The sequence below is a fragment of the Malaya genurostris genome, chromosome 3 (genome assembly GCF_030247185.1).
Source record: "Malaya genurostris strain Urasoe2022 chromosome 3, Malgen_1.1, whole genome shotgun sequence".
Classification (NCBI taxonomy): Eukaryota; Metazoa; Arthropoda; class Insecta; order Diptera; family Culicidae; genus Malaya; species Malaya genurostris.
The window spans coordinates 45,234,699-45,255,843 of NC_080572.1; the positions used below are offsets into that span (position 1 = coordinate 45,234,699).

Consider the following 21,145-nt stretch of genomic DNA (forward strand, 5'->3'; position numbering starts at 1 on the left):
AATACAAAGGAATGTTTATTCTCCAGTAAATTTTTATTTATTTGTAGTTGAAACAAATACAAATAATAATACCCCTAAGTCCCATACAAACCAACCGCCAATGTTTGGTTCACAGCCTGAACAAGTAAGCCTAGCAAATTACTCCCTTTCATTGCGATAGTTTGAAAATGTGGAAGAACAATCAGTCTAAATATCACCGGCACTAGCACAAAAGATGAAAAATAAACACAAACACCCACGAATCTACAAATATAAATACAGCTAGTAGTATATTCATGGTGGCTTAACCATTCTAGATTATTGTTTAACTTACATTTCGCTTGTGATCTTGATTATCAGATAAAAACTGTTTGTTTATTTATTTTTCACTATAATAAACAGTAACTATGGTGAACTTGTTCTTACCCTTCAGTGTTGCTAGTTTTATAGAAAACTCGTTAAAGTACATTGTCACTCTGACAGTGTATCATGACAGTGTACCGCACGATGCAAAATGTGTCCTTGAAAATTTGTCGAAGTATTCCGTATTATAATTAGTATTTGGTTGAAATTCGAAAAATCAAATAATATTCTGTTGTAATTAGGGAAAAACATTGATTTCTATCAATTAGAATTTCAACCAATATTTTTAATATTTCGCTTGAGAATAAATCTAAGTTTTTTGCTTTCAGAATGACCTACAGATTAATAATATTGACTTTACTTGTTGACACCGCTCTGAAATAATTGGTTTGGACGTTTATTCCACCCAGTAATTGTTTAAACCTTCAATTTCTATTACGAAAATTGATGACATAACCTCACTTAGCATCAATATCTAAATATAGTTTAATATTGAAGAAATTTAAGGTTTACTTTTTATGCAAAAGTTTTAACCAATTCCGTAGGTTTGTTTAAGGAAAAATTAATATGTTAGTAACTATTTCCGCATTAAATACTCGATTCCTATATTGCTCTATGTGATGATTTGCTAACATCATAGTTTTCTTGGTCCATAAAGTGAAACATAGAAGGCGCAGGAGTTGATTTGAGTTTTGCGTTTGAAAGCCAATTGGCCCAATGTCGCAAAACTGATTTACCGGTAGCGACACCTGCCAATGAAAAATGGAACCAAGAAAAGGAGGATTCTTTCGGAAATTTTCATATCGGTAGTAGTGATTTGCAACATTTTTATCGTTTATTCAATAGTACAAATAGATATCAGCAATTCTCGGAGTAGAAGAAATTCGATTTCAAAGTGATTACTACTACTTTTTCAGTGTAAATTACGATTAAACATGGAAAATCTTCAGAAATGTGTGAAATTGGGTAAGGTCAGGTTTTTTCGGATAAACATTTTTTATAAACAGAAACCAGTGTAATGTTAATTTCTCGATTACTAGAATGTATAGAGATCGAGTACTATTAGTTTTGGATACTTTATTTGTTATTTCCAGGCATTTGAAAAATGGTATCAAACCAAGTTTAATGGTCTATTCTGAATAAACGGTAGATTTGGCACAATGAACTAAGATCAACATTACCACTTCAGAGTAAACACTTTTTCTTCAACTTCTACTATGATTTTTCAAATGAATTTGCCCGTTTTCAAAAGAAATCGTTGAAAAGGTGGAGTAATTAGAAATTTTCCTACCGATTCGGCAGCTCTTGCTGAAAGTATCATCTCTAAACAAGCAGCTGTTTTTTCAAAGAACGGCGAATCTAACATTGACAACAAATGGAGAAAATTATCGATGAATGTTTTGACTTTGGTTTCAAATCGTGTTTAGAAATTATTGTATAGTCTCAGATCAATTTATGATTAGTTGATGAATTGTTAGTTTATCTTCAAAAGGCATGCAAATGTTACCACTTTACTTCTATATCTACTGAATAAATCAACATCAAAAGAGTTTCACTCTTTTTCAATTTGTTTACTTTTATGCTTCCTGTGTGAATGATGAAGGTATCCCCTTGCGCATTTTTAATGAAATTGGCTGGTTTTCGCGACTAAGGCAAATCTGCGAGTAATTTTATTGTCTCCTTTACTATTTCCAGTAGTAAAAGGTTCGGAAACCATCTAAAATAAAGAAAAATAAATAGTTTCGCCCTTCCTTACTAGCAATTGAAGTATAGCCCTGTTTGTTGCCATGGAACACGGAGGGCGGAATTTGCGTAAACAAATGGAATGACAGTTTTGCCCTTTATAGTTCTTTATATTACTAAGATGCGATTTTTGTAGAACACAAATTTTAAAGCAAAATTGTAGAATTTTGAAGCATTTATTGGTAGGAGAGAGGAAATCGATTTGTTTGTTTTTGTAAGATTCATCCTTCTTTGAAAAACAGCTGAGATTGATTTTTGCGCCTGAAGCTTATTATTGAATCCAGTGACCTGGCAACTCTAGTACATACGGAATCATCGCAGTGTTCTACAACCCTGAATAAAGTGTTTGTGTGTTTGTAAATGTCATCGATATTTTCCTTTCATTCACGCGTATTCAGCTATATTTTTCATTATTATTGATAGTGATACAGTAACAGCGATAGTTCGGGAAGAAAGTATCGTGTTTAACATTGACTGTATCTGGATAGTCAGTGGAATGTTCGTCGAATTGGTTTAATTTTCCATTATGGTCAATTGTTGCATTCTATCGTGTCCATCGAATGCTGGTTATAGCGAAGTTTCGTTCTTCAGATTCCCTGTTATTCGTGCTGATGGGGGAAGCCGACAAAAATCCATTAATCGACGAGCTGCATGGATAAAAGCTGTCAATCGGAACATTAACTTTGATCATGCAGTTATCTGTGGTAGGCATTTTATTTCCGGTCAACCAGCCAAATTGAACGAGACCCGCCATTCGGATTGGGTTCCTACATTAGAAATGTCCCAGCTGGATGGCGATGACGAATGGCCATCAATTAAAACGTAAGTTGTTTATTGGGTAGTCAACCCTATTTCTCGATACTTTTGACGACAAAAAAATGAACAATCGCGACTGGTTCCTTTCGACTAACACAGTAACGAATCATTCATACAGTGGGCGCGAAAAACACGCACACACGTCGGCAGAGCAAACCTGCACAAGGGAGATGAGTCCATTCAAAAGTCATTCCCAGCAATAGTCAGCAGCAGTAGTCAGAATTCTAGCAAATAGTGTTTCATTTCAGAGTTAACGTGTCAAAATAATGGTGAACGTTATCAAAATGTGAACAATCGACTTTTATGTATACATGACATGTGAATAATTTCAAGAACAGTCGGAAAAAAGTGATATCGGACCCGTTTTCAGAAAGCCTCTAATCAATGGCAAGTATGGAACAATCGAACCATCAAAGAAATCTGACAATGTGAGTAGCTTCATTTACACAACCATTTGCGTTGTTGAAACAGCTATAAGATGATGGCATAGTGTTCGACTGTCGAAATTCGAGATGGACTTAAATTTTTTGAATCCATTCATTACCTCATGGCCTCAGTAGACAGATAGAGATGGATTCACAGCAATCGTAGAAAGGCACCAATAGAACACCACACGACAAACAAATATGTAGTTACAGTAGTATTGGTAATACCATTGCAACTATTTGAAGTTCGATTACTGGATAGAGGAAGGGAAAGACGGGTCAAAGCACCTCGCAATGAAAGGAGAACTTGATTGAGAAGATACACTACAAAATACAACACAAAGACGGCCGAGACTTCTTCTTATAGCTGCTCTGCTGTTGTTTTATACACTGGCTATTTGCGCTGAACATTTTCTGCCCTCACTCGCGTTCATAATACCACAGCAGTGGTAGTAATCGACGTTGTTGTTCCAACTTTTTTTTTATCCCTGCCTTCTATGGCGGTCGGGTCATTGTGTGCGTGGTTGTGTTTGTTTTGCTGTTCGGAACGGCGAACTGGTAGTTTTTTATTTGTTGTCTCGTTAGTAGGCAGTGCCAGTAAAGGCGAAAATGTTTAATGAATGTTCGTTCATAATAGCCGGTTGAAAGAGAAGGAGAGCTAGAGATGGACAAACGCGGAGATGGTGGCAAGACAAAACAGTTCTATTGTTCTCGTTGGCCTCGAGTAACGCACTGCGATGGGAAAGAAGTGCCGTGTCGTGTGTTTGAGGCAGCATGATGAAATGCTGCCAGGAGCTTTTGTTGCATAGCGAACAATGTCTACGCTATACAATGAAAGCTAAATGGAATGTTCACGATTGAATTTTTTTTTATTGTTCCCTCTGCTGCGTTCAGCCATTGATTGTGAGCGCAGGATCGATCGTATGATATAGTTGAGATTGTTTTACTGCAAACGTAGTCTAGAACTGATTTCGAATTTGTTTTTCACTGTTTTTTTTTGTCTCTGATTGTTTTAGCGATTCTACCAAACTATGCCGCTTATGTCTGGGCAAAGATGTGACACTCACCAGATCACTTGAAGATGGTAGTGGAGCGGACAATACACTGGTGCGGCAAATTTACGAATGTACCACAGTGAAGGTAAGTGATACAAAGTAGGCAGAGTTTGAGATAATAACCGATTGCATCATAACTGACCACTCGATTAAATTTGTAGATCTATGATTACTCTTCCGTTAGGTTAAGTTCCTCTTAGGCATACGATTTGGCTTCCAACCACTTTTATCGGCGACAAGATCTATGCTCCGATCTGTAGAACACTGAAAATGAAAAAAAAAATGATATGCGTCCCGAACTTCGATCGTATCAGGATATTTCGATCAAATGTAAAAATTTGCATTCTGTAATTCGATCGTGTGATGCTTTTGTATGAAAAATTTGAATTCGATCCTGACACAAATTGCAAAATTTCGTAATCGTTCGAAATAATCCGATTCGAACGAAATACAGAATCGGGGTGATAAAAACCGGGTGAGGAAGAAATTGAGTTTTTTTAACTGTATCAACATGTTCAAAGCTAATTGATGACGCACATCAATCTGATAATTATGAATCCTTCCAGATAGTCAAATTTAGAAGGCACTTTTCTGCTTTTAAACTTAATTGTCGAGCATTTGTATAGATTACCATTTACCGTTGAAGCCCAGTCTCATCCTCTTAGCTGTAAATGACAGGTCTACGAAAGATACCCGCGTAAAACATTAATATATTTATTTCACTTCGTCTGGATTCCTGAATATTTTGCGCGATCAGTACTTTTCACTAACTAATCACGAACCTTTCTATTAGATGATAAAATTATGAGGAAAAATATCATTGACATTTAATTTATACCTAATCTACCAGGTAGGTATGGAAGGTTAACATATGACATATTCAGTTCATTTTAGTCTACGCAGTTGACTCAGCAGAAAGTAAAGCAATGCACCATTTTGGTTGGTTCGGGTCCAGTTCGGTTTTTTTCTCCGGAAAACCGTGTTCTGTCTGTTCTGCTGTTTAATTAAAACAATTAAGGGCTGAGGACAGTACCGTAAAGTGGTAGGTTTTTTGCTATTTTCCCGTTTCAAATTAAATTTTCTTGGAAACGGTTCAGAATATAGAAAAACCCACCTGACAATGTCTTCGAAATTTTCAGAATGATTCATTGAGTTCAGCGATCGTGTTGTATTTTTTCTGACTGAAAAACTGCTGAAAATTGGAACGCTCGAAAATGCATACCTCTACTTGTTCATCGAATATCTCGGCTTTGAAGGTTTGTATCATAAATCTACCGTGACAAAGCCTAGATAATTTAGTTTAGATGCGATTAGTACATAAAAACATATATGTTATCGCGATAAAAATAAAATCTTGTATTTTTCTGTGAAACAAAGTCAGTTTCAATGCATCCGCCATTTTTTTTCGCTTTGGCTTCCTGATAGCATTCTGAAAAAGAAGAGAGAAATAAAATTGGCTCGACAAGGCTGCCAAACACACAGACATTCAATCTTTGTGAAAGTTGAATATTTTTTCATTGTTCGTTGGAATCCATGTAATGTCCAACCCATACGATAGATTAATGTGATAAAATTATTATTATTATTAATATCATTTATTTTACCCCGGCCTTCACCTTTTGGTCGTTCACCGGGGGAATGTGATAAAACTTCTCATCAAAATAATAAAATGTATGCTGGTAACCCGGTGAAGTTTGCTCATATACGAGAGAGTACAAGAGAAATACGATGAGCAAATGGAATTGAGCGATCCACGTGGTCGATTTAAAACTCAACATGTGGCCCTCTGTCCTCAGACCTTAAGAGAATATTTGAAAAAACTAAACATAGGCGATTTGAGCCTATTCCAAAAACCGGGAATTTTTAGTTTACAAACCGGGAAAAAATCGTGAAATTGGAATCGGCAATTCACTTGCCACCCTGAGTGCACAATCGATTTTCCACAACTTTTTATCGACACCATTTTTGTACAATCAACAGAGTCCGAGGTACGTCGATTAGAAGAGAAAAGGTGCAGTTCAACAATTTTTAATTTCATGACCAAATACACTATAGTATTTTTTTACGCGGATGATTCCTACCAGAAAAAACTTCTTAATTTACCTTGTGGTGTGATAATTCCTTTCTATTATCCTTCAAACAGTCTCATTACAACATGTTCTCTGATAAAATAGAGTGGTAATAAACATACGCATTTTGTCGGTTACGTCACTTATACCATTATATTCCTGGAACCAGAAGTGAGAGCCATTTGATCTTTGTACTTGATCAATGGTTCAATAGTAGCTTTCAAACGAGAATTTGTTGAAATCGGTTCAGCTATTTCACTTTTAAAAACAAAAAATCGGCTGAAGATCAACCTATGAACTCTAAAAAAGACACAAAAAAGTCTAACTTTTTAATTTGAAGAAATAGATTTTTGGAATCTTCTACGATGTTTTAGATAAACTCAAATCCAATAACTTTGCCAAAAATATAAACTCTATCTCTTATAGTTTACAAGATATAGATGGTACTATTTTATGAAAAACAGAAACACAATTTACATGACTTTTTGTGTCTTTACAGTAAGGTTTGGAGCATTTTGTGTTACTTAGAAATAATCTTTAGACTCTGCTGAGTAACTATCGTGAAGACATGAAACAACTCGGATCAACCGTTATAGCACATTAAAAGGAAGTTATATGTTAAGGAATGAGTCATTGTTCGGTTTTCCTTTAATAACTTTTTCTACAAATGTCGGATTGTTTTGCGGTCTTCTAAAGTTTTCTTCCTTGTTAAATTTCCTACGAACATTTCACACGCACTGATTTTTAGAGTTCATAGGTTGATCTCCAGCCTATTTTTTGAATTTCTGCATTCTAAATCCCATACAAACTTTAAACCTCGGGCGCGAAAATATAGATTTTGCATGGTGCTTATGGGACCCAAAAGGAAAACGAAAAGTTTGATGGAGCGAGAAAATAAACTTTTTCATATTTTTCCCATACAACCTTGTCCCACCGTAATGCACACACAGTCATTTTCCGATCTCGTCGAGCTGAGTCGAATGGTACATAACACTATGGGTCTACGAGGCTTTGTTCGAAAGTCGGTTTCTCCAGTATTTCTATTACCTTTCTATAGAGAAAGGCAAACACGCATAAAAAACCTGCTTAACTTGATGGTAATTTGATGAGTTCGCATAAAAACCGCATAACTTTGATATTCACATAAAATAACATATCTTTTAAAATTCGCATAAATAAAACCGCACACCTAAGGATTTTTTTTGGTCGCCAGATATCTTAAAAATTATGAAACGTCGAGAAATTTTCGAAAATGTTTTAAGTCTGAGAGAGTCGACTTAAAATTTTTGTTTAGATAACAACAAATTTCGACGCTTCGTGCATAAAAAGAGTCTTGGGTGTACTCCGAGTACGGCTACTTATAGAAGTAAGGTTACTATGAGTAATTTTTTTTACTTCTAATCTGTAAAATCAATTTGTAGTGTTTTATTGGTTTTTGTGTAATCAAGAACTTGAGTTTTGAAAATATTTAAAATTGTTTTGGCTGTAGCTACTTTATTTTTCAAAAGACTCTTAATGGCAATGTGTTGGTTTTAATAACAGGTTTAAAATTTAAAAAATATCGAAATAGAATGTCGATTGCACTTTTTTTATAGGTTTTTTTATTTTTATTTTCTTGAAAAAGTGTTTTGCCGTTTTTTTAGTGTGTAGGTTTTTTATAGTGCTCAATTGATTCCCCACCATTTCGTTTTCAATATCATTTTTATATCAGTAACAGTTTCCGAGTTATAACGGTTTGATTAAGTTTTCATACAAGAATACAGTCTTGGTCAAATTGGTCTCTCCATCCGTGTAAAACAAATGGTATGTCATACTGAAGATGTGCAAGTTGATCTTGATTTTGTAACTTTTTCTGTTTTCCTTTTTTATGTATTTTATAGCAATATGAATTAAACTTAAATAGTAATGATTGAAGTTGGGTGTTCAGTCACAAGTGGTGAAAATTCATTATATACATGATTAATACATTATTTGTTTCGGCAATTCTTTGATTTTTCGTAGGAAAAATAACAAACCTACTTTTAATGTGTAATAAACACACTAACTAATACAAAGAGCGAATCAATTCATTTGAATATTGCATCGATTTTTGTCGGAATTTGTTTATAATATTATTTGATACTACATCTAATGGTTCTATGTTTATGAGTCTATGCCACATTTGCACCAAACCAGGGAAAACGCTTTAGGATCATTTTTAGAGTTTTATTCTGCTTTCCTTGAAGCTTGTTCTGGAATTGTCTTTTAGTCTAGAATTGGCGCCATCCAACTATCACTTGTTACGACCGATGCATAATCTTACTGGAATACGCTTCATTTTTTGGGTCGATGTCATCAAAATTTGGTTGGTCGCAGAAGACGAGAAATGTTTGGATCAGGATTTCATAAATTATCTGAGAGATGATAAAATTACTATATGATTCTTGAAGACCACATAGCAAATTCAGTTAGTCACGTATTTCCTTTCATGGTGCCTTTACTTTCTGGACCTTTGAAACTGTGAAAATCAATCAATCGATTTTCACAGTTAAATACGATTGTAGAACCATCGGACAAATCATGTTATATAATTACGAAGCTAGCTTCAACCTGTGTTCTTGATCTGATTAACGGAGGACTTAAGTGTCAATAATATTAGGAAAACAGCCATTGTTGCAAAACGCAAAAAGCAGTTCTCTACACTGTCGTTTAGCGAAAAATCAAAAAAGGAATATCAGTTTATTCAATACGTTTTTCTAAATAATCGAATGTTTTTTCTCGAAGATTTATCTAGCGATAGCGAAGAAATCTGCTTTTGCGCTTTTCAACAATGGCTGTTTTCCTGAGATTGTAAGTAGAACCAAAACAGTACCTCATTCAAAAAGTCAAATTTAATGAAGAAAATCATTTTTAACAAACGAATGACATTTTGTTTACTTCTACTTTTCAGATCACGCTAAAAAATTGCTATCCAGCTTCCATTTGTGCAATATGTGACGCTAAACTAACAGAGTATAGTCAATTTCGCGAGAAGTGCATCGAAAATGATGCTCTCCTACGGTCACTACTCGACGGTAGCGACATCGTCGAGGAAAACAATCCGTCTTCCGACGCGGAAGGAGACATTGATCCGCCAGAACTGGCGGAGTCGATGGACATAAAAGAGGTACAATTAGGGCTATATAATTCGTCCGATGAAGAAAAGCCTAATCTGAGAGAACGCACCGAGCCGGAGAAACGGACGATAAACGATGTGGGCTCTTCCTCGGAAGTAACGATAACTCCTTTACCTAAAATCACCAACATTACCTCGACTAGTTTTGCCGAGAAAGTTGCTGCTGCTGCTGCAGCAGCAAACCAGTCCACTGTTGTAAAGGAACAGCCTTCACTCAAAGTATATCCACCAGCATCAACGTCATCATCGGCACAGCCCACGGTGCGAACACCCACGATCAGCGTGAAGCCAATATCCAGTTTAGCTTCTCCGGCGCTGTCATCATCGTCCTCAGTAACAGCAGCAACAGATGTGGCCAGACAAACTATCGAAGAGTTAGTCGCACTTGCCACCGGGAAAGAACTGGATAAGCCAGTTCCCGCTAATATTGGTTCGGATGGACGTCTTGAGTGTGTCATTTGCTGTCGCCCATTCCGTAACACTTACACATTGAAACGGCACATGAATCTTCATACGGAAGAGAACCTTTACACCTGCGAGTACTGCAGTAAGAAATTCAATGATCGTTCCAATTGGAAAATTCATCTTCGTGCCCACACCGGAGATAATCTGCTCCGATGTGCGGTCTGTTTCAAAACATTCATTTCTCCGTCAACGCTTAAGTATCATCTGAGGGCACATCGAAAGCTACGAATTTACGAATGTCGTCTTTGCGTCGAGGCATGTGAAACCTACGAAGCTTTGGCAAACCACGTAGTAACAAAGCACGGTGACATTCGTCCCGAAGATCTTGCCAGGACCGCCGATGATGCACTGCTGGCGGGTGATTTTTTGAAAATTGAAATGGATCAAGATGACAGCACGCTGTTACCACCAAGAATGACAGACGATGCCGATACTTCTGCAGCTCCGCTTCCAGCGGTATTGGGTGCAACCGGTTCCGATGGCGAACGGAGTGGTGTCATGGATATTCAAATAAAGGAAGAGGCTCCCGACGTCGATGAGTTTGAAATTAAACAAGAACCACTGGATGATGAAACCTTGGAACCGGATCCTGACGGGGAGAAGCGTGTGCAAAAGCAACTGTCGGCTATGATTCCGACGGCACAGGAGGTATGTTTCCACACTATTTTGAGTTATTAAAAAGTAGTAAATAATAATTAAATAAGGCAGCTATTCCCAAACTGTAATTTGAGAGGGATTTTGACGTGTTACTGGCATTCATATTCGAGAAAAGTTTCAGCATCGAAGAATTTCGAGTATCCGGCCCTTTTTACGATCATCAAATCAATCCCGGAAAACTCATTTCGATATTTTTCCATTGAAGTGAGCAAATCGGCTCAAATATAACCAAGCCAGATAATGGACAATTTTTGTCCTTTTTTGCGTCGGTTATCGCACACAGGAGACCATTTTTTTCACAGATATCTTTTACTTTCGAGGAAAAAGTCCATTCCACAAGAAATAATTATGATCTTATCACTTTCACTCTCTCGGATTTCAATGAAACTTTTTGGACATGTTGACTTTTGGATGTGGAACATATCTTCATTTTTCATATAGGGGTACAAATTTAAAATTCAAGGAAAATGCATGTAGAAATGTAATCAGGTTTTGAGCACTTATAGCTCAGTCAATTTTGTTTCAATCACCTATAAATTGTAAATATTTCAAATGTTTTAAATCACTATAGTTGAAAAATATGATAGAAATTTGTTTTCCCTAACTGAGACGATGGTTTTGAGTAAGCGATATATTAGCTGTGAAGCATCGCTCTTCTTGGTCATTCAATGTAAAAGTGATACTGTGGAAGCACGCGAATCTATAAATAATATAAGCGGAATTCTTCCTAAAGCTTTAGTCTCGCATGAAACGTGTCAGAGGAAGTTTACTGCTAGACAGTAATCAACACACAAACCGCTATAAAACGATGTTTGATCAATCGCACGGACGTGACTTAAGGGCCATTGGAATTTGGAGTAATCCTGGAACTGACCCTGGGTAAATCTTGAGTGCTTACGATGAATTTCTAAATTAAATACGACTAATTCGGTGTATGAGAAAAAAATATCACTTTAATCGAAATCGCAAGATGGTAGAGCTATAGAGCGACCATGAATCACGTTTTACATTCTCGAGAGAAATCTAACGCCATAAAAATAACTACATGCAAACCAAACTTGAACACAAATGGTTATGATGGTTAAATATCGAAATCCGTAACACTAGTAAGCACATAGATATAATTACATACATTTGAGCTATTGATTTAATTTCTTTGGATACAAAACAAATACAAATCAAGGCAAACAGAGTCTATGTTCTTGATTCGCGTGTTCGGTGTTCTTCGCATTTTCACTCGAAAACTAAAAGCACTCAGCATAAAACCAGTACCCTTGCGGTACCAAATCCCCTAAATAACTAAAAGCTTTATATTGCTAATAATATGGTAAAGGATTGATTGAACAGTTTGATTTAAAATATCGATCATTTGAAATTTGGTTACCCTGATCTGTGGTACTGTTTTACCTAATACTTGCATTGTTTAGTACTTATCAAAAGTTCGGTGTAACTCTGTGCAATTTTTTTTTTCATAAATACATTTATTTCTTAAGGCAGTTTACATAAGTTTTTCTTCGCCGTAGCATCACTTTTACATAATATTCTTATCCTAATTTAATTCTAACATAGTCACAACGTTTTGCATTTATTAAAACATATTCTCTTATTACTTAAATATCATCTTAGGTAACTCGTCATTAATTATGAAATCTACTCGGAAATATTATTTGAACCAAACGATTAACTTCTATAAATTATAAAATAAGCTGTTATTTTCAGACATTTTGTTAATAATTTCATAAACTGTTTCGAGTTTGTTTGTATCATTACATTATTTTTATTCTAATTTAGCTATTGGTTGAACTCATGGACGCAGCTGGGATCAGAACTAAGTCTTGAAAGGGGCCTTTATTAAATTGAAACTCCAGTTTTCTTTATGAAATGATAAATAAGTTTCATGTATGAAAGGTCACGACAAGCAAGAATGTCTCGAACTGGGATATTGGATAGTCTACCTTGGGTACGCAAAGAATTTATTAGTTGAGATCTGACATCACGATACTCCACGCATGTCCAAACGACATGATCAATATCTCGATAACCTTCGCCACAAGCACAATGATTAGTCTCGGAGAGCCCAATTCGAAGGAGATGTGCATCTAACGTGTAGTGATTGGACATGAGTCTAGACATCACACGAATGAAATCTCTACTCACATCCAGTCCCCTGAACCATGCCTTTGTCGATATTTTCGGAATAATTGAGTGCATCCACCGACCCAGATCATCTTTATCCCAAGAAGCTTGCCAGCTGGCAAGTGTTCTTTGGCGAGACGAGCTATAGAATTCGTTGAAAGCAATTGGTCTCTCATAAATTTCACCCTCAATAGCACCACGTTTGGCTAAAATATCGGCTCTTTCATTGCCAGGAATGGAGCAATGAGCCGGGACCCAGACTATAGTGATTAGATAATTATTGTTCAATATGTCGTTCAGGCACTGTTTTATTTTGCCCAGGAAAAACGGTTCAGTCTTGCCAGTCATGTTTGAGCGAATGGCTTCAATTGCACTCAGACTATCTGTGAAGAGGAAATAATGGTTTGGAATTAATGTGACGATTACACTCAAACTATAATGAACTGCTGCTAGCTCTGCTATATAAACAGATGCAGGTTCTTGAAGCCTAAATGAGGCCGAAACATTATTGTTGAACATACCAAACCCTGTCGCTTCTTCAATTCGCGATCCGTCCGTGTAAAACATTTTCTCAGAGTCAATATGCCTGAACTTACTTGAAAATATTTTTGGGATTTCCGTCGAACGTTGTTTGAGATCGAAGCTCGACTAGTCGTTCGAAATTATTAATTACCATGGGATTCAGCACCTCACATCTTATTAGCAGGCGTGATGAAAGCTCCCAAAATCGATCTTTTAATGGAAGAACTCCCGCCAGAACTTCAAGACTCATTGTATGTGTCGAATGCATGCACCCTAAAGCAATTCGCAAACAACGATACTGAATTCGCTCCAGTTTGATAATATGAGAGTTTGCAGCGGAACGAAAGCAAACGCATCCATATTCCATCACTGAAAGTATCGTTGTCTGATACAATTTTATTAGATCTTCCGGATGAGCACCCCACCAAGATCCTGTTATTGTTCGAAGAAAATTTACTCTTTGTTGGCATTTTGTTATCAGAAACCTAATGTGTCCTCCCCACGTGCATTTGAATCGAACCACACCCCGAGGTATTTAAAAGTTAAAACCTGTTGGATCATTCTTCCCATCATATGGAGCTGAAGCTGCGCGGGATCATGCTTTCTTGAAAAGACGACTAACTCTGTTTTCTCCGCAGAGAATTCGATACCAAGATGAACAGCCCAATCGGACAAGTTATCTAAGGTATCTTGCAATGGTTTATGCAGATCAATAGCTTTGGGTCCAGTAACTGAAACCACGCCATCATCTGCCAATTGTCTTAGTGTACATGTCATTCACGTAAAAATTATAGAGGAGCGGACTGAGGCATGAGCCTTGCGGGAGACCCATGTAACTATTTCTGAGTGTTGCCAAATCGCCATGTGAAAAATGCATGCGTTTCTCTGACAAAAGGTTGTGCAAATAATTATTTATAACCGCTGGGAGTCCATTTTGGTGAAGCTTGTCTGAAAGAACATCAATGGAAACTGAATCAAATGCTCCTTTAATGTCTAAAAATACAGATGCCATTTGTTGCTTTTGAGCGAAGGCAATTTGGATGTCAGACGAAAGTAATGCAAGGCAATCATTCGTCCCTTTATTTCTACGGAAGCCAAACTGAGTATCTGACAACAAACCGTTCGTCTCGACCCAAGTGTCGAGACGTCGTAGAATAATTTTTTCGAACAATTTTCTGATGCAGGACAACATCGCAATGGGTCTATATGAGTTGTGATTGGAAGCTGGTTTCCCCGGTTTTTGAATGGCGATAACTTTCACTTGTCTCCAGTCAGGTGGAACAATATTTTGCTCAAGAAACTTGTTGAACAATTCCAACAAACGTCTTTTTGCGAGGTTGGGCAGATTCTTCACCAAGTTGAATTTAATTCTGTCCAACCCTGGAGCGTTATTGTTACAAGACAAGAGTGCTATAGAAAATTCCATCATTGAAAATGGGTTATTAATAAAACCATTGTTTGGAGGAGATTCCCGTATAATGCTCTGCGTAGGAACAGAATCTGGGCAAACTTTCCTAGCAAAGTCAAATATCCATCGGTTCGAGTATTCATCACTCTCATTGCCCACGTTACGATTCCTCATTCGTCTGGCCGTGTTCCAAAGAGTGCTCATTGAGGTATCTCTTGACAATCCTTCGACAAAATGTCTCCAATAGCTACATTTTTTGGCTCGAAGTATGCTCTTGTACTTGGTTTCTAAAACCATAAGTTTTTCAAAATTCTGAGGAGTTCCTCCTCCCCGTTTTAGAAACGTCTTGCAAGCATTTTGTTTTGCGAGTTTAGCCTCTGAGCACTCTTTGTCCCACCAGGGGTTGGGAGGCCTTCTGTTAGTCGTTGGCCCAGGAAAGCGTTTAGTTTGGGATTGTTCTGCTGCCTCCAGAATCGAACAAATGAGGAAGTCATATTCTTCAAGTGGAGGGAGCTCTTCCATTGAATTCAAAATACTAGAGATCCTACTTTGGTATTTAATCCATTCGATATTTTTTGTCAAATCATATGGAATACTAGCTGAAGTAGCAATGCAATTGCTACTGCTAATTGAGATGATGATTGGTAAATGATCGCTACCGTGTAAATCAGGCAGTATTTTCCAGGTGCAATCTAGTCGAATTGATGTTGAGCAAAGAGATAGATCTAATGCACTTGGGCGTGCCGGAGGTCTTGGGATCCGTGTCATGCTACCCATATTTAATACCGTCATGCTAAAATTGTCACAAATGTTTTGTATTAAAGATGATCTGCTATCATTGTAAACGGAACCCCACATAATACCGTGCGAATTTAAATCCCCCAGAATCAATCGTGGTGCAGGAAGGGCTTCAACCATTTCATTAAGCTGTTGCTGTCCAACTTGTGCTTTTGGAGGAATATAAACCGAAGCTATGCAAATATCTTTGCCTTTAATGTTTATTTGGCAAGCAACAACTTCTATACTAGAAGTTGAAGGAATGTTTAATCTATAAAAGGAATAGCATTTCTTAATTCCCAAAAGCACTCCACCATACGGAGAGTCTCTATCGAGACGTATAATGTTAAAATCATTAAAATTTAAAGCTATGTTTGAAGTAAGCCATGTTTCGCATAAAGCAAATACATCACATTTTTGACTATGCAATAATATTTTAAATGAATCAAGTTTTGGCATGATGCTTCGACAATTCCACTGCAGGACAGTGATTGTATCATTTGCGACGGGTGATAAATTATCCATCAAAAGATACAAAACCTGAGACAATTGGCCATTGAGCTGATAACTGCTTCAAAAAGGTTCTAGCTATTGGAAGGAATGCCATTATGAGGGTCTTTAAGGGTTCAGATATATTGAATGCTGAGAAAATCCATTCAACAATTTCCGAAAACTTCAGTAATCCTGTAGGTGGCTGTGAAATGGAGCCCACTGGATTATTATCTTTTTCTGTACTAGATCCTGGATTGGTTTGTGAATTTGACAAACCAGGAGGCACAGTCTTTGGTTTTGACTTTTTTTGTTTAACACGGGGATCTTTTTTTGAAGATGAAATTTTAGGTGTCTTTTTTGGTAATTTGGAGGAAGACTTCTTTCTCTTAACTGACCCTTGGGTAGTGATAAACGAATTACCTTCACTATTTTCGTCAGAGTCAGAGTCCTCTGGTTCCTCTAGATTTGAAAACCCGTTTTCGGTTTCCAAAGGGGGGACATCAATGACCGTTTTAAGCATTTCTGCATATGTGCGCTTAGACCGTGCTTTTAAAGAAAGCTTAATTTTGTCTTTGTGCACTTTAAATGCAGTGCATACTGAAATATCATCATGAGGACTATTCCCACAATAAATACATTTTTCAATTTCCTTGTTGCAATCATTATCTTTATGAGGCCCTTCACACTTAATACATTTTGGTTTATTACTACAGTAAGTAGCTGTGTGGCCGAATTTTTTGCAGTTAGTACAATTCATTACATTTGGAACAAAAAGCCGAACAGGGAGGCGAATTTTATCGACATAGACATGGGACGGCAACGCAGACCCGGCAAATGTCACTCGAAACGAGTCTGATGGGCGATAAACTTTTTTTTCCTCTTCATGAACTACTGAGTACAGTTGTTTGCACTCCAGTATTTTCACACCCTCAAGCATAGAGTTCTTGAAACGACCAACACCATGCTTGAGTAAATCATCTACCGAAAGACTCGCTTCGGTAACAACACCGTCAATTTCGACATCTTTGGAGGGTATGTAAACTTTATACTCTTTATTGAAATGTTCCGAAGAGACAATATCATTCGCGTGTTTCAAATTATTTACCACAACACGAATTTTATCGTTATTTACTTTTATGATCTCTTTGATTGAAGAGTATCGTGATGTCAAACCTTTATTAATTTGTAAAATGTTTAATGGCTTTGATATACGTCTAAAAAAGACTATCCAAGGCCCAGAAGAGCTCTCCTGATATTTTTTCGTTCGTGGGGGTATCGGATTCATGCTAGGATTTACGTCCATGGATTCATCCATTACATTAAAATTTTTAACCAAACTTTAAAATAAAATTTGAAACCAACACTACACAGTACTCAATCAAAAGGAAAAGAAAAAACTTCTACCTTGAAATTGTTGTCTATCTCCGTTGCACTGCCGTGTAGATCCTCGTTGCTCTAGATGTTCTTGTTGGATGTATCTGGACGTTGATACAATGCTGAAGCTCACTGTAGCGATAGAATATGATGTGATGCTACTGCTACCTGACATCCAGCACCACTCGAATTCCGATTTACTTTCGTCTTCGCCAGCTGTAACCAGCGCAGGTCACCGGTGTATACCTGCGTGTTGTATGGCAGTGGAAAGACCGAGTTGTCTTGTCTCCTTCTTCCTAGTGCTCCGCACCGATATGCTTCTGCACCGAAGTGCCTTCGCACCGGTGTGCCTTTGCACTCTCCTGCTTCTATGTGCCTTTGCACTCTTCCTCTTCGATGTGCCTTTGCACTCTCCTGCTCAGCACTTGTGGCTGTATATTGCGGCCTGGGTAGAGTTTGGGAAACGCCCTTTGTTGTTTCCTTCACCAGCTTGGCCCAGCACTAGGGCTCTCTTATGCAGCACGACTATACGTTTTAACGGCTGCTGCCAACAGGTCTCTACCTGTAGTTCAACCGTTGTTGTATTTAACGCGTGTAAACCAACCAGCGTTATTAAACTGTACGCTTCTATACACAACCTTCTCGGTTGAACGGCTATTACTGAATGCAACTCTGTGCAATGGAATCGATTATTGTAGTCCAGGTTTTCTCTTTATGTTTTCATCATTTTCAATCGTTTATTATGGCACCGGTGTAGTGCGAATTCAAAACCGAAAACACCATAAACTCGTGAAATCATGTCAGCTGTTGACTTAATAAAACTAACTGGTGGTTATTTTTCTGATAAACATAGTTCATATAGTGACTTTGTGGGATTCAATGCCGCAAACAAGAGATGATGCTTTCTCTAAATTCTTCCTTCATTCTCCACTTGATCGATCCACCGTGTTCATTGTGTTTCTCTTTTTCTTGTGCCTACCAGATTAGATTGAAGAATCATTTTCATCGAGTTATCACCAGAATTCACCGTCTCCACATTCCATCTTCCACTTCGCCATGGATGGTTCACAGATCGAACCACTCATACTAATTCTCGCTTGTCAAATCAATATCAAGCAAGAGGCAGAGAGTTCAGAGTTCTCTCCGAGACTCAAAGAGACGGCTCGTTGAGCCTGTATCAATCGCCTGTCTCTACGGAGGACCAACGTGGTGGTTTCTTTGTTGTCTGCAACCCCAAATAACTGTGACTTGCGAATGTTTACGGTAGGATTATCGCGCACCTTGTTCGCTTACACATTCTCATTTATGCTACTACTTATTGTTAAATTAGAGTTTAATAGAATGAGCAAGCGAGAACTGAGCTTGATTCGTAATTGAAAAGAATAGTTCTGTTGTATGTATACATCATCTTGAAAGCTTACGCTCCACTTCTAGATCCGCGTAATAGGGAAATGCATATTTTGTATTACTCATTTTGATGTGACAGGGTTAAAACATAAGATCCGCTACTATTTCTTGCTGGACGGTGGATAATGGTATGCTTATGGTTTCATTCTATTACAGGATACGCCTCCGGTTATACTGTTTCGCTGCGATTACTGCATGAAAATCTTCAAATACCTGTACGAGCTACGTGTTCACATGAAGCTGCACAACGGCTCCAAAGTATCGGCGGACAAGGAATCCGGAGCCAGCACAGCGGATACGGATAAGGGAGGCATTAAACGCATTCGTAGCATGCCATTAGTCGTGCGACCACCATCTCCGAAAAAAGTTCGCCATCCCTCGATCGACGAAGACGTGGGCGAGTTGGTTAATGCTCCATTACCGGAGCACAAGTGCGACAAATGTGACAAGTGTTTCCGCACCGAAGAACTACTCAAGGTGCATGTTGAGACCCACAAGTCGGACGAGGACGTAACGCAAGCTCGAAGCTGTAAAGTTTGCTTCAAAACCTTCAAGTGTGAGTTGAATTTAGTGTCCCACATGCGTAAACATCACCCCTACGAGACGTTTGTCACCGAACAGCAACAATTGGAGGACGAAAAACCACAATCACCGGATAGCAGTAGCAACGACGGCCAACAGTCACAGGTTGAGTCGCTCGATTCCTCCGGGACAGCAGAAGGATCGATTGAGCGAAAGTGCGAAATCTGTGCACTCAGCTTTCGGTGTGCCTTCAAGTTGGAAAAGCACGTACTGAGCCACTTCAAAAATAACGAAGCTGTCACGTTCGTGCCATCGGCCGACCGGCCCTACAAGTGTACTGAGTGCCATAAAAGGTTCAAACGGAAGGATTATCTATTAATTCACATTCGCACACATACCGGCGAGCGACGGCACAAATGCGATATGTGCTCCAGTGCATTTGTTCATCCGTCGAACCTGATAACGCACCGTAAATTGCACTCCAATGAGCGACCGTTCAAATGTGACCTCTGTCCGGCGGCTTTCAAGCTGTTTGCCGGGTTGAAGATTCACCGAAAGCGATGCGCACTCAAGTATCTACAGGAAAACTGTGTCACAATAACATGAAGAGGATTACACAAGTTAAACAAGTCTAGAATCGTAAAACGTGTATGTTTAATATATTGGTGAACCCATAACTTCCCAAAACTGTATTGATCGTTTATGTAAGTGAGCTTAGTTCTATAACAGATCATTAAATCGTATTCATGTTTATCTTTATGTTTAGTTAGTAAGTCCAAGCATATTACAGGACATCGGTTTCGACTATCAAGCTATTTGTCTTGTCGCGATTAACAGTTTTCCTTCTAGATATGATAGCAATACAGTTTAAGTTAACATTTTTTATAACTTCATGCTCTACAAGAGAAGGCATGTTTGTATGGTCGGCATGATAGATTTTGAATTCTGATTGAATGTTGCATGGAAATAAATATATGTATACAATTGTATAACAACAAACATTATTTGACTCATTGGCTAGTAGCTATGCTGCGAACCATCCGAAAAAAATCATTTTATATTCAGTTTACTTAACGATTTGGGACACCAATAAAGTTAAAACTATTTTAATAAAATTACATCTTTTGAAGTTTTTCTAATCTGATGACATCAACAAGTAATGCATTGGTACTGTAAGTAGGGATGTCGCGTTTTTTGAAATACTCGATTAGTAAATAATCGAATACAACTTTTCAAACTAATCGATTTGCTTGATTAATCGTTCAGAATTACTCGATTAATCGATTAGCTTGCGATTAAGCATGACTAAATTTGATGGGCGATCTAACGTTGTGTTTCACTGCTAGATGCGTACGTGTGCGAGGATGATGATTGCAATATTAGCTGTCAAAATACAAGGGAAAACGAATTTTCACTTGTAAAATCACAATTTGTTAGGTCATCAATTAATAAGATCTACGAATTGCAGATATCGAATTTTGCCCGTTGTCATCTATATCATTGCATGAAAATTTTTACATTCATGAATCAGACAAAAACGATTTATTGCACCATAATACCTTAGATTTGAGAAGTTCAAGCTATCCATATCTGATAAATTGATGATAGTCGCATTTCGTAGTATTTTGATTACTTGCAATCCATAACCATGAGCTGGGATTCGAAATTTGCAATGTAGAGTTTAAAGCAATCGACACACATACACGTGCAGACAATTCACTACTTCAACTGAACGAGCGAACTGATTGGAATGTTATTTGAAAGTCGGCCCTTTTGGCATA

The 21,145-nt window shown here is 37.6% G+C and overlaps 1 protein-coding gene across 3 annotated transcripts; it reads left to right on the forward strand.

The window, feature by feature from the left end:
• The first annotated feature begins 2,482 nt into the window (after positions 1 to 2,482).
• LOC131435623 (zinc finger protein Xfin-like) lies at positions 2,483 to 20,363 on the forward strand. Of its 3 annotated transcripts, XM_058603701.1 has the most exons (5): positions 2,483 to 2,614; positions 2,677 to 2,907; positions 4,343 to 4,466; positions 9,380 to 10,717; positions 18,999 to 20,363. In XM_058603701.1, the coding sequence occupies exons 2-5, from the start codon at positions 2,864 to 2,866 to the stop codon at positions 19,968 to 19,970; spliced, it is 2,478 nt and encodes an 825-aa protein (XP_058459684.1). In that variant the 5' UTR covers positions 2,483 to 2,614; positions 2,677 to 2,863; the 3' UTR covers positions 19,971 to 20,363. The 3 variants fall into 3 exon arrangements, with proteins under 3 accessions (XP_058459684.1, XP_058459682.1, XP_058459683.1); XM_058603699.1 differs by having other exon boundaries at positions 2,502 to 2,907; XM_058603700.1 differs by lacking the exons at positions 2,483 to 2,614; positions 2,677 to 2,907 and adding an exon at positions 3,056 to 3,329.
• The last annotated feature ends 782 nt before the right edge of the window (positions 20,364 to 21,145 follow it).

Coding starts and splice junctions, on each gene's coding strand:
- LOC131435623 (XM_058603699.1), top strand. CDS start 2,612: ATGGTCAATTGTTGCATTCTATCGTGTCCATCGAATGCTGGTTATAGC. Junction 2,908..4,342: donor GAATGGCCATCAATTAAAAC/GTAAGTTGTTTA, acceptor TGATTGTTTTAG/CGATTCTACCAAACTATGCC. Junction 4,467..9,379: donor ACGAATGTACCACAGTGAAG/GTAAGTGATACA, acceptor TCTACTTTTCAG/ATCACGCTAAAAAATTGCTA.